This window comes from Mercenaria mercenaria, chromosome 3 (assembly GCF_021730395.1).
Source record: "Mercenaria mercenaria strain notata chromosome 3, MADL_Memer_1, whole genome shotgun sequence".
Lineage (NCBI taxonomy): Eukaryota > Metazoa > Mollusca > Bivalvia > Venerida > Veneridae > Mercenaria > Mercenaria mercenaria.
In genome coordinates, this window is record NC_069363.1 from 10,684,302 (window position 1) to 10,697,064 (window position 12,763).

General features: G+C 34.7%; 1 protein-coding gene across 1 annotated transcript in view; it reads left to right on the forward strand.

Moving 5' to 3' along the window:
* Window positions 1-12,763, forward strand: part of LOC123525464 (lipoamide acyltransferase component of branched-chain alpha-keto acid dehydrogenase complex, mitochondrial-like) — a 42,132-nt gene that overhangs the window by 11,556 nt on the left and 17,813 nt on the right. The window contains exons 8-10 of the mRNA XM_045304525.2: window positions 3,016-3,093; window positions 3,386-3,577; window positions 4,561-4,632. Of these exons, the coding sequence (XP_045160460.2) occupies window positions 3,016-3,093; window positions 3,386-3,577; window positions 4,561-4,632 (342 nt within the window). The remainder of the gene's footprint in view (window positions 1-3,015; window positions 3,094-3,385; window positions 3,578-4,560; window positions 4,633-12,763) is intronic.

The following is a 12,763-nucleotide window of genomic DNA, read 5'->3' on the forward strand; positions in this document are numbered from 1 at the left end:
ACTAGGTCAGTAGGTCAAATAATAGAAAAACCTTGTGACCTCTCTAAAGGCCATATTTTTCATGGGATCTGTATGAAAGTTGGTCTGAATGTTCATCTTGATGATATCTAGGTCAAGTTCGAAATTGGGTCACGTGCGGTCAAAAACTAGGTCAGTAGGTCTAAAAATAGAAAAACCTTGTGACCTTTCTAGAGGCCATATATTTCACGAAGATCTTCATGAAAATTGGTCAGAACGTTCACCTTGATGATATCTAGGTCAGGTTCGAAACTGGGTCACGTGCCGTCAAAAACTAGGTCAGTAGGTCAAATAATAGAAAAACCTTGTGACCTCTCTAAAGGCCATATTTTTCATGGGATCTGTATGAAAGTTGGTCTGAATGTTCATCTTGATAATATCTAGGTCAAGTTCGAAACTGGGCCACACGCGGTCAAAAACTAGGTCAGTAGGTCTAAAAATAGAAAAACCTTGTGACCTCTCTAGAGGCCATATATTTCATGAAATCTTCATGAAAATTGGTCAGAATGTTTACCTTGATGATATCTAAGTCAAGTTCGAAAGTGGGTCACGTGCAAATAATAGAAAAACCTTGTGACCTCTCTAGAGGCCATACTTGTGAATGGATCTCCATAAAAAATGGTCAGAATGTTCATCTTGATGATATCTAGGTCAAGTTCGAAAGTGGGTCATGTGCCATCAAAAAGTAGGTCAGTAGGTCAAATAATGAAAAAACGTTGTGACCTCTCTAGAGGCCATATTTTTCATGGGATCTGTATGAAAGTTGGTCTGAATGTTTATCTTGATGATATCTAGGTCAAGTTTGAAACTGGGTCAACTGCGATCAAACACTAGGTCAGTAGGTCTTGAAATAGAAAAACCTTGTGACCTCTCTAGAGGACATACCCTTGAATGGATCTTCATGAAAATTGGTCAGAATATTCACCTTGATGATATCTAGGTCAAGTTTGAAACTGGGTCACGTGCCTTAAAAAACTAGGTCAATAGGTCAAATAATAGAAAAACCTTGTGACCTCTCTAGAGACCATATTTTTCAATGGATCTTCATGAAAATTGGTCAGAATTTTTATCTTGATAATATCTAGGTAAAGTTCAAAACTGGGTCATATGAGCTCAAAAACTAGGTCACTATGTCAAATAATAGAAAAAACGACGTCATACTCAAAACTGGATCATGTGGGAAGAGGTGAGCGATTCAGGACCATCATGGTCCTCTTGTTTTGTCACTGTTACAAGACAACATGACATGTTGCAAAGGCCAAGGTCACAGACACCCTATATTTGCACTTTCTTGTTGGTACATAATATTAGTTTCCTTTTATGTGATAAAGTACAATGTGTTTTTTTTTTCATCAGTTTTCCCACTAATTTAAAAATGAAATTATATTTAAAGTCAGATAATTGTAGACATCCAAAATGCAAACCCAAGCACAAGTTATAACTTTATTGTATGTATATATAGATAAATACAGCATTATTATGATTGCAAAACATTAGGTTGATATGCAATGCAGCTCTGCATTGATCAACACTGGTTACAACTTTCACTTGTGTGTAATTTAAAAGGAAGTTGGATTAGTACCATATAAATGCCATGCATTTCATTTGTTTATTAATTACTTCCCTTTGATTTGATAAAATATTTCAGTCCATCTTTAGTTTGTTTTTCTTCCCAGTTTAAACATAAAATCATATTAAATCTTTAAAAAACAGATATTAACATTTGAAAGCATTCACCAATTGTAGCTTTCCAGACATTTTCAAACTACATACCTCTTCTTGAATTATATGATTATATAGTTATGATTTATAAACATGTTTAATATGTTGCCCCCTTCCCCTTACTTTGAAGAAGTTGTTGTATTGGCATGCTATAAGTATTGTGAAAAATGTCCCTAGGTGGGAGATGTTGGTAACTTACAATTTCATATTATTATAGTAAACTATCATTTATCCAATATGCCCATGCTTTCCAAGGTATTTCAGAGATTGTAAAGTGGAAATTCAAGAAAAAAAACATGGTGCAAGTCAGTACTGTACAATAAAAGATTACATACTTGATATATGTGGTTTGAATTTCAAATTGTAAGATAAAAATAAAAGAAGAATGACTTTATTCAACAAATAAAATGTATGTAGTGATAGGCAGTAAAGAAAGAACTTTGCGAAATTTAAATTTTCTGAAATGTAAGAATTAATGTGTTATGCCCACTCAGTCAAAGGAGAGGTGGTACATCATTTCACTCATTGTCAGTTGGTTGATCTGTATGTCTGTCAGCGGACAATTTTGTTTATGATTAATAACTAAAAAACATTTGGTCTACATTGGATGATTGCTTGTAGTCAGTAGTTGATCCCTGTAGTTTTGGGGCTCAGTAGGTCAAAGGTCAAGGACACAGTGACCAAGAGACTGAAAATTGTTTCTGTTCAATAACAAAAATACTCAAAGTTCTACTGCCTTCAAACCACTAAGGATGTTTGTCTTTGGCCAGTAGATGACGGCTGCTATTGTATGTGTCAGTAAGTTAAAGGTTAAGTCACATTGACCTCAAGACTGAAAATGATTTTCACAAAGTTAATAATTAAAGAACTCTTGCTCCTACTGCCTTTTAACTTAATATAATTATTGAATGCTTTTATGGCCATCAGATTTCATAGGATGGTTACCTTTTGTCAGGAGGTGACACCTATGTTTTGGTGGTCAGTAGCTCAAGGACAATGAATGGGATTGGATGCCAGTATGAATGGAATGATTATATTGTCTTTGGCAGAAAATTGGCATGCATATATATATATATATATATATATATATATATATATTCATGATAAAAGAAGCGAATTTAGTCACTTTATTGCAAGAATTGATATACATGTTGAGCATATAAACTTCTTAATGGTAAGCTTATTTAATATATTTTAAGTATAATTTTGGCAGACTTTTTAAGTAATTGATAAAAATGTAATTGGCAATTGAGTTTGTTTCTTTTTTTCTTACAGGCAGTATCAGTGGCTTTAACAGAGTATCCAATATTAAATTCAAGCGTAGATGAAAAATGTGAAAACATTACTTATAAGGTATGTGGATTTAAAAAAAAAATTCATTAATGGGTGCTATATTGGAGTCACACACAGCCATCCATAGGACAGGTGGTTTGGTTTGTCCTTTTCATACGGCAACTTTTCAAGTAACTATGCATAGATGTTCTCCATTGTAATACTACACATGTGACTCAGGTCAAGGTCAGTTTAATGATCAATTAGATAAGTAAAAATTAAGCAGTATGTAAAAAATATATGTAATGTGGTGTAAGGCAGAAATATCTGAATTTGTAATCCTGTACATGCTTTTATTCTTTAATTATTTCAGGCATCTCATAATATAGGTTTAGCCATGGACACAAAAGATGGACTCTTGGTGCCAAATATAAAGAACGTACAATCTTTGAGTATTTTTGAGATTGCATCAGAGTTAAACAGACTACATGCTCTTGGCTTAGCGGGTAAACTAGGGACAGATGACCTTTCTGGGGGAACATTTTCTCTTTCCAATATAGGATCTGTGAGTATTTTTTACTTTTTTTGTGTGCATATATTTCAGGTTTTCATATACGTGTAATAATGTACATTTGGTATTTTTGCATCAGGTTTATTTTATGATTTGATGACAACTGCCTTATCTGTGTTGTTAAGAATTTTTTGTGAGGTTTTTGAAGGTTAGAATGGTTTATATTCAGGACTGCTTTGAATAAAAAAATGCACTGATTGCCAAAATTCAACCCTCATGAATATATTATAATTATCAGCAAATTGTCATCACAATTTAATTAGAAAATTGCTCTCAGGAAATTATTTCTGTGTTAAGTTTAACAACTAGCTTGAGGTGTTCAGATTTAATTGTGAAATGTATTTTTGCTTTTACTCCCTCTCTAATCGTTGTACTTGTGGTTAAAGCAAATAAGGCCTAAATAATTATAAACAAAGAAGATAATAGACTTTTTTCTGTGGAATTCCATATTAAAGCTAACACTTTTTGTCTGAACTGAGTTGGTATAAATTAATAATTTTTTACACATTCTTATATTTTTTCATTTTTTTTTCACCATAAGTTCTGTTTTGGTCAAACTAATGATGTACATATACTTTGATTGATTAGAAACACCAGCTCTTTCAAAAACAGCTTGCAACTTCATTCCATGTGAAGAGATCTTGTGCTTAGATTTCTCCAAGGTCATAACTGTCTACGTTGATTCATGTCCATTCACACCAGTTTTGAAAAAAAAAATGAATAATTACTAGAAACACAACATAAAGAGGTTTGTGTGTTAATGCCTGTATAAAAAATTACAGTATATTGAATTTCATTTGTTTTACCACGGAAAACCTGGAAAGAGGTAGCATCTAATGATAAAATGTTTAATTGAAAGATGGCCATACTATATCTTTATTAACAAGAGTAAAATATGAATTAATAAAATAAATTAATGAATGAATGAAGTATCTTTGATCAAAATTGAATTAGACAGATTTTAATTTGTGTTACAGATTGGAGGCACCTATGCACGTCCAGTAATACTTCCACCAGAAGTAGCAATTGGTGCTATTGGAAAGGTTCAGGTAAGATTTTTAGAAGTCCTTTAGAAAAATATCTTTAATATTACTATACTCCACTCAAGATGAATACAAGATGGACTTTCATGATGCCAGGTAGTCCAGTTTTGTACCTCCACCTCCCTATTCCAAGTACATGTGATATATATCAATTATTCATACATGCATTTATAAAAAAATCATAGCAAACATTGTAGAGCCTATCTTGAAAAGATGCAATAAAAGTGTCTTTTATTAAGTAATATCGACTATTAAGGCATGTCCCAATTTGATGCCTACAAATCTTTGAATATCTGGATATATGCAATTTAAATGTGACCTAGTTTAACTTCATATTGAAATATTGAATTAAAATATAACCAAGTTTTACTATGGAAATTAAATGTGTACTAGTTTTACTACAATCTTGAAAGCAGGTTGGTTAATAATTACTATTTTTATGTCATTCCCACCTTATCTCTGTCTGCAATTCTTGTATATTTCCTGCAATTTCGGCATGCAGTTTGCTTGCCTTTCTTGTAATATTTCCTGGCAGTTTGGCCTGCATTTGTCATGCCATTCTCGTATATACATGCTATTTTCATGCCATAAGCATATTTTTAGGTCGACTATTCGAAGAATAAGTAGAGCTATCCTACTCACCACGGCGTCGGCGTCGGCGTCACACCCTGGTTAAGTTTTTCATACCAGTCCACATTTTGACAAAGTCTTTTGAGATAAAGCTTTGAAACTTTCAACACTTGTTTACCATCACCATGTCCAGTTATAGGCAAGAGTACATAACTCTGTCAAGCATTTTGACTGAATTATGGCCCCTTTTGACTTAGAAATCTTGGTTAAGTTTTTAGTACCAGTTCATATTTTGACAAAGTCTTTTGAGATAAAGCTTTGAAACTTTCAACACTTGTTTACCATCACCATGTCCAGTTGTAGGCAAGAGTGCATAACTCCATCAAGCATTTTGGTTGAATTATGGCCCCTTTTTGACTTAGAAATCTTGGTTAAGTTTTTCGTACCAGTCCACATTTTGACAAAGTCTTTTGAGATAAAGCTTTGAAACTTTCAACACTTGTTTACCATCACAATGTCCAGTTGTAGGCAAGAGTACATAACTCCATCAAGCATTTTGACTGAATTATGGCCCCTTTTGACTTAGAAATCTTGGTTAAGTTTTTCGTACCAGTTTATATTTTGTGTAAAGTGTTTGACATATGGCTTTGAAACTTTTATATCTTGTTCAGTATAATAGTCTCTATCAATAGGCAAGAGTACGTAACTCTGTCATCTTTTTTGTCTGAATTATGGCCCTTTTTGAACTTGGAAATTGGTTCTGTTTTGTATATGTCCATGTTTTGTCAAGACTATTTGACATATGGCTTTTAAACTTTAAACACTTGTTTATCATTATGATTTCCATCTGTATGCAAGAGTACATAACTCTGACAACTATTTTGACTGAATTATGGACCTTTTTGGACTTTGAAATTTGTTCGTTTTTTTTTAACAAGTCAGCGTTTTGTCAAAACTATTTGAACTGTGCCTTGAAACTTTTAACACTAGTTTATCAACATGATTTCCATCTGTAGGCAAGAGTACATAACTCTGTCAACTATTTTGACTGAATTATGGCCCTTTTTGGACTTGGAAATTAGTTAAATTTTTCATATAAGTCCACGTTTTGCCTAACATATAACTTAACATATTTGCCATCATGGTCACACATTGCCATTTAGTGTAAGACTAATCGAAATCCACAAATACAGGAACATTTTTTGTTTAATCCATTTTTTTTGTTTAGTCTGAAAATCTATGGAAATATTTTGACCCCATTCTTCAATCAATTCTTCGAATAGTCGAGCGCGCTGTCATTAGACAGCTCTTGTTTCCCATTTTCATACTTTCAGATACAAAGAAAATTCCATCTCTATTGGAGTTAAGCATGTCCTTTAATCCATCCATCCATAATTCATGTCCACTTCTGTCTATTAGAAGGATTAGAAGGTCTTTATAAAACTAGCATCTGTTATTTACTTGGTCAGGAAGATGTGCAGAATACACAATCAGGGTTAGTTAGTCAATGACAATGTCACACTTGCAGGTCAAAGATCAAAGAGCTTATTAAGGTTTAGATTTTCAAATACAAAAATGAGCAGAACCAGACCATAAAAATTTGGTGTGTTTACAGTTAATGAAACATGTTTATCTTGCTACTGAAGAATTCTAATTTATTGACATATGCCAAAGAGCTTTGATAAGGACTGCATGAAGGAGTCACACTTCTGGATAGTTCAGAGTTTTTAAGTAAGACTGTAGTTTTAGAATTGTAAAATGTGTACATTTTTAGCTCACCTGAGCACAAAGTTCTCAAGGTGAACTATTGTGATCATTGTCTCTGTCACGCGTCATCATCCGTTGTCGTGCTGTGTCGTGCGTCGTCAACAGTTTGACTGTAAACTCTCTAGAGTTCGCAATTTTAGCCCAATCTTAATGAAACTTGGTCAGATTATAACCCTCAATGAATCCTCCCACGATTTCGTACTTGATCAACTGGTCACTAGATCAGTGATGAGGAAAACCTTGTTAACACTCTTGAGGCCACATTTTTTACCTCACCTTTATGAAACTTTGTCAGAATTTTTGTCTCTTTGAAATGTAGGACAAGTTAAACCAGGATGCCTGAGATCAAAAACTAGGTCATTAGGTCAAATCATAGAAAAATTGTTAACACTCTAGAGGCTACAATTTCTGTTTGATCTTCTTAAAACTTTCTCAGAAAATGTTTCTCTATGAATTCTAAGTCAAGAATAAAAGTGGGTTACCAGAGGTCAAAAACTAGGATACTAGGTTAAATCATAGTAAAACATTGTTACCACTCATAGAGGCCGCATTTTCTGTTTAATCTTCTTGAAACTTTCTCAAAATGTTTGTCTCTATGAAATAAGATCGAGTTTAACACTGGATAACCTGAGGTCAAAAACTAGGTCACTAGGTCAAATCATAGAAAAACCTTGTTAACACTCCAGAGGCTACATTTTCTACTTGATCATCTTAAATCTTTGTCAGAATGTTTGTCTCCGTTTTTAGGTCAAGTTAAAAACTTAGTTACCGGAGGTCATAAAGTACATCATTGGGTCAAATTATAGAAAAACATTGTTCACACTCTGGAGGTCGCATTTACTACTTGGCCTTCATAAACCTCTGTCAGAATGTTTGTCTCTTTGAAATCTAAGTTAGGTTCAGACCTGGATTACCTGAGGTCTTAAACTACATGGAACCATAGAATAACATTGTTTACACACTAGAGGCCATACTTTCTATTTGTTTCTCAAATACTGTCTCAGTTAAATCTAGGTTGATTCTGGCTTATCTAGGTCAAAAACTAGGTCACTAGATCAAATCATAGAAAAGACATTTTTAGCACTCAATAGGCCACATTTTCTACCTGATCTTAATGAGACTTGGTAGGAATGTTTGTCTGTTTAAAATCTGGGATAAATATGTAACTTGTTGAGTGGGGAAAGAACTAGGTCTTTAGGTAAGGTCATATCAAGATTTTTTTAACACTTAAGAGGCCACTTTTTAAACTTGATCATTATAGATCTTAATCTTTGTCTGTATGACATCTAGATCAAATTCAAAAGTGGGATACCTGAGAACAAAAACTAGCTTTATGATCTACCTGATTTACATAAAGCATGGTCAAAATGTTTGTCTATAAAAAAATCTAGGCCAAATTGGTACTAGGACATCTATGTTAAGAACTAGGTCAGGTGAGTGATATAGGGCCTTTATAAAAAATGCTCACTGGGTTTACAAATAGAAAAGACATGTCAATACTGTAGAGGCTTCGTTTTCTACCAGATTTTTAGCTCACCTGAGCACGAGGTGCTCAAAGTTGAGCTTTAGTGATCGCCCTATGTCCGTCGCCGTCCCTCCGTCCGTCGTCAACAATTTAAGGAGAGAGTTTCAAATAAGCTTTCAGCTTCCTACTCAATCCTGTATGCTTTTTTGATATATATATATACATGTTGTAAATGAATTGTGATTAATAAAATATTGTTTAAACCAACAATTTGACTGTTAACACTATTGAGGTCACATTTTTGGCCGAATCTTAATGAAACTTGGTCAGAATGTTACCCTCAATAAAATCTTGGACGGGGTCGATATTGGGTCATCTGGGATCAAAAACTAGGTCACCAGGTCAAATCAAAGGAAAAGCTTGTTAACACTCAAGAGGTCACAATTTTGGCCCAATCTTAATTAAACTTGGTCAGAATGTTATCCTCAATAAAATCTTGGAAGATTTCGATATTGGGTCATCTGGGGTCAAAAACTAGGTCACCAGGTCAAATCAAAGGAAAAACTTGTTAAGACTCTAGAGGCCATATTTTTGACTGTATCTTCATGTCAGAATGTTAAACTTGATGATCTTTAGGACAAGTTCGAATCTGGGCCATGTCGGGTCAAAAACTAGGTCACCAGGTCAAATCAAAGGAAAAGCTAGTTAACACTTTAGAGGCCACATTTATGACCATATCTTAATGAAACTTGGTCAGAATGTTAATCTTGATGATCTTTAGGTCAAATTTAAATCTTGGTCAGGTGGGGTCAAAAACTAGGTCACTAGGTCATATCAAAGGAAAAGCTTGTTAACACTCTAGAGGCCACATTTATGACTGTATCTTCATGAAATTTAGTCAGAATGTTAAACTTGATGATCTTTAGGTCAAGTTCGAATCTGGGTCATGTCTGGTCAAAAACTAGGTCACGGGGTCAAATCAAACGAAAAGCTAGTTAACCATATCTTAATGATACTTGGTCAGAATGTTAATCTTGATGATCTTTAGGTCAATAGGTCAGGTGAGCAATACAGGGCCTTCATGGCCCTCTTGTTATTATTACATTTTGTCACAATGTTTGTCTCTACTTAATCAAAGTCTGGTTCCACTTGGGTGGTCTGGAGTGAACAACGATATCACTAGATCAGGTTATAGAAAAACCTTGTCAACACTCTTAACGCCTCATTTTCAGCTCTTCTGATTTTTTTTGGAAAAAAATGATGAGTTATTGCATCACGTCTGCGTTGGCGTTGGCGTTTGCGTTGCCTAGTTAAGTTTTATGTTTAGGTCAGTTTTTCTCCTAAACTATCAAAGCTCTTGCTTCAAAACTTGCAACACTTGTTCACATCAATAGCTGAATCTGTACAGCAAGAAACATAACTCCATCCTGCTTTTTGCAAGAATTATGGCCCCTTTTGGACTTAGAAAGTATCAGATTTCTTGGTTAAGTTTTGTATTTAGGTCAGCTTTTCTCCTAAACTATCAAAGCTATTGCTTTAAAACTTGCAACACTTGTTCACCATCCAAATCTGACTCTGAACAGCAAGAAACATAACTCCATCCTGCTTTTTGCAAGAATTATTGCACCTTTTGGACTTAGAAAATATCAGATTTCTTTGTTAAGTTTTGAATTTAGGTCAATTTTTCCTTTAACGGTCAAAGCTATTGCTTTAAAACTTTGAGCAGTTATTCGCCATTAAAAGCTGACTCTCCACAGTAAGTACCGTAACTCTACATTGCTTTTTGCAAGAATTATGACCCCTTTTGGACTTAGAAAATCATGGGTAGGACAATATTTCTATTATTCAGAGACAAAAAAATCAGATGAGCGTCTGCACCCGCAAAGCGGTGCTCTTGTTTACCTGATCTTCTTAAAACTTTGTCACAATGTTTGTCTTTATAGAATATAGGTCAAGACTCTTACTGTGTCATCTTGGGTCTCAAAACTAGGTCACTATGTTATACATGTAAAAACCTTATTTAATTGCCTTAAGGAGTACTTTTCATGGGTTATTTAACAGCCACATTTTCTACCTGATCTTCTTATAACTTGTAACAGAATGTTTTCATGAAATCTGGTTAAAATTCATTATTGTGTAATTTTGGGTCAAAAACAATCGGGTCTAATCATAGAAAAACCTTGTTAGCACTGTAGAATACACATTGTCTACTTGATTTTCGTAAAACTTTATTATAAAGACTATTGCAAGGTAGGCCAGAATCAGGACTGGGTGATAGAGTTGAACTGTTCCAAAACGAGGTCACTAGTACAAAAATAGAAAAAATGTCTTGTTAACATTCTAGAGATCACATTTCTAAATGATCTTCTTACGATTTTGTCAGAATATTTGTTTCAGTAAACTCTATTCAAGGTCAAACGCGGGCCACTAGGTAGAATCATGCAAAAACATTGTTAACACTGGAAGCCACATTCTCTACTTCGTCTTACTGAAACTGTGATAGTTTAGTACGAATCTAGGTCTGCTGAGGTAGAAAAACCAAGTCACTAGAATGAAATCATAGAAAAACCATGCTTACTTACTAGAGTCAAACCCGGTAATCTACGGTAAAAAACTAGCTCTAATAGAAAAAATGGGAACACCTACCTGGTTTTCATGAAGCATGGTTGGATTGAATTTTAGATCAAATTGGATAAAAGGTCATCTTGAACTGAAAGTCAAACTGAAAGTTAGTTATCGTAAAGGGCTTTCATGTCGCTCCTGTTAATAGGGTTACTTATGTAGTGAGTGACTTATGGATTCATTATATAATGTCAGGCCGAACCCGCAGTGTTTGAACGTATACCCGGAACAAAACCACGGAAGGATATACGACAAGTCGCACTTTTTAATGCAATGAGTTCTGTCATTTCAAGCCCTTGGATTTGTTTTTCTCATGACTAGTGTTTTAACTGATGCGAAATAGACACTGTCAACAAGTCACGTACACATTGAGTATTAGCGACAAGATTGTTTTTTTGAAGACGATAAAATCAAAATTACCGAAACTTTGAATAAAATTACACTTAAGATGAAAGGTGATTAAAATCTTGTCTGTAAAACAACCATTTTAATATATTTATGGATGCTTAAAATTCCCCGTGTAAATCCATACATGGTATATTGTAGATCACCTCACGCTTCGAGGTTTCAGTGTTGAAAAAAAACATCTCCTTGATATTGGTATTGGTTGTGCACGTACTGAATTTGCACTAGTTTTTAGCTCACCTGTCACAAAGTGACAAGGTGAGCTTTTGTGATCGCGCGGTGTCCGTCGTCCGTACGTCCGTGCGTCCGTGCGTGCGTCCGTAAACTTTTGCTTGTGACCACTCTAGAGGTCACATTTTTCATGGGATCTTTATGAAAGTTGGTCAGAATGTTCATCTTGATGATATCTAGGTCAAGTTCGAAACTGGGTCACGTGCCGTCAAAATCTAGGTCAGTAGGTCTAAAAATAGAAAAACCTTGTGACCTCTCTAGAGGCCATATATTTCACAAGATCTACATGAAAATTGGTCAGAATGTTCACCTTGATGATATCTAGGTCAAGTTCGAAACTGGGTCACGTGTCATCAAAAACTAGGTCAGTAGGTCTAAAAATAGAAAAACCTTGTGACCTCTCTAGAGGCCATATATTTCACAAGATCTTCATGAAAATTGGTCAGAATGTTCACCTTGATGATATCAAGGTCAAGTTCGAAACTGGGTCACGTGCCCTCAAAAACTAGGTCAGTAGGTCTAAAAATAGAAAAACCTTGTGACCTCTCTAGAGGCCATATATTTCACAAGATCTTCATGAAAATTGGTCAGAACGTTCACCTTGATGATATCTAGGTCAAGTTCGAAACTGGGTCACGTGTTGTCAAAAACTAGGTCAGTAGGTCAAATAATAGAAAAACCTTGTGACCTCTCTAAAGGCCATATTTTTCATGGGATCTGTATGAAAGTTGGTCTGAATGTTCATCTTGATGATATCTAGGTCAAGTTCGAAACTGGGTCACGTGCAGTCAAAAACTAGGTCAGTAGGTCTAAAAATAGAGAAACCCTGTGACATCACTAGAAGCCATATATTTCATGAGATCCTCATGAAAATTGGTCAGAATGTTCATCTTGATGATATCTAGGTCAAGTTCGAAAGTGGGTCACGTGCCTACAAAAACTAGGTCAGTAGGTCAAATAATAGAAAAACCTTGTTACCTCTCTAGAGGCCATATTTTTCATGGGATCTGTATGAAAGTTGGTCTGAATGTTCATCTTGATGATATCTAGGTCAAGTTCAAAAGTGGGTCACGTGCC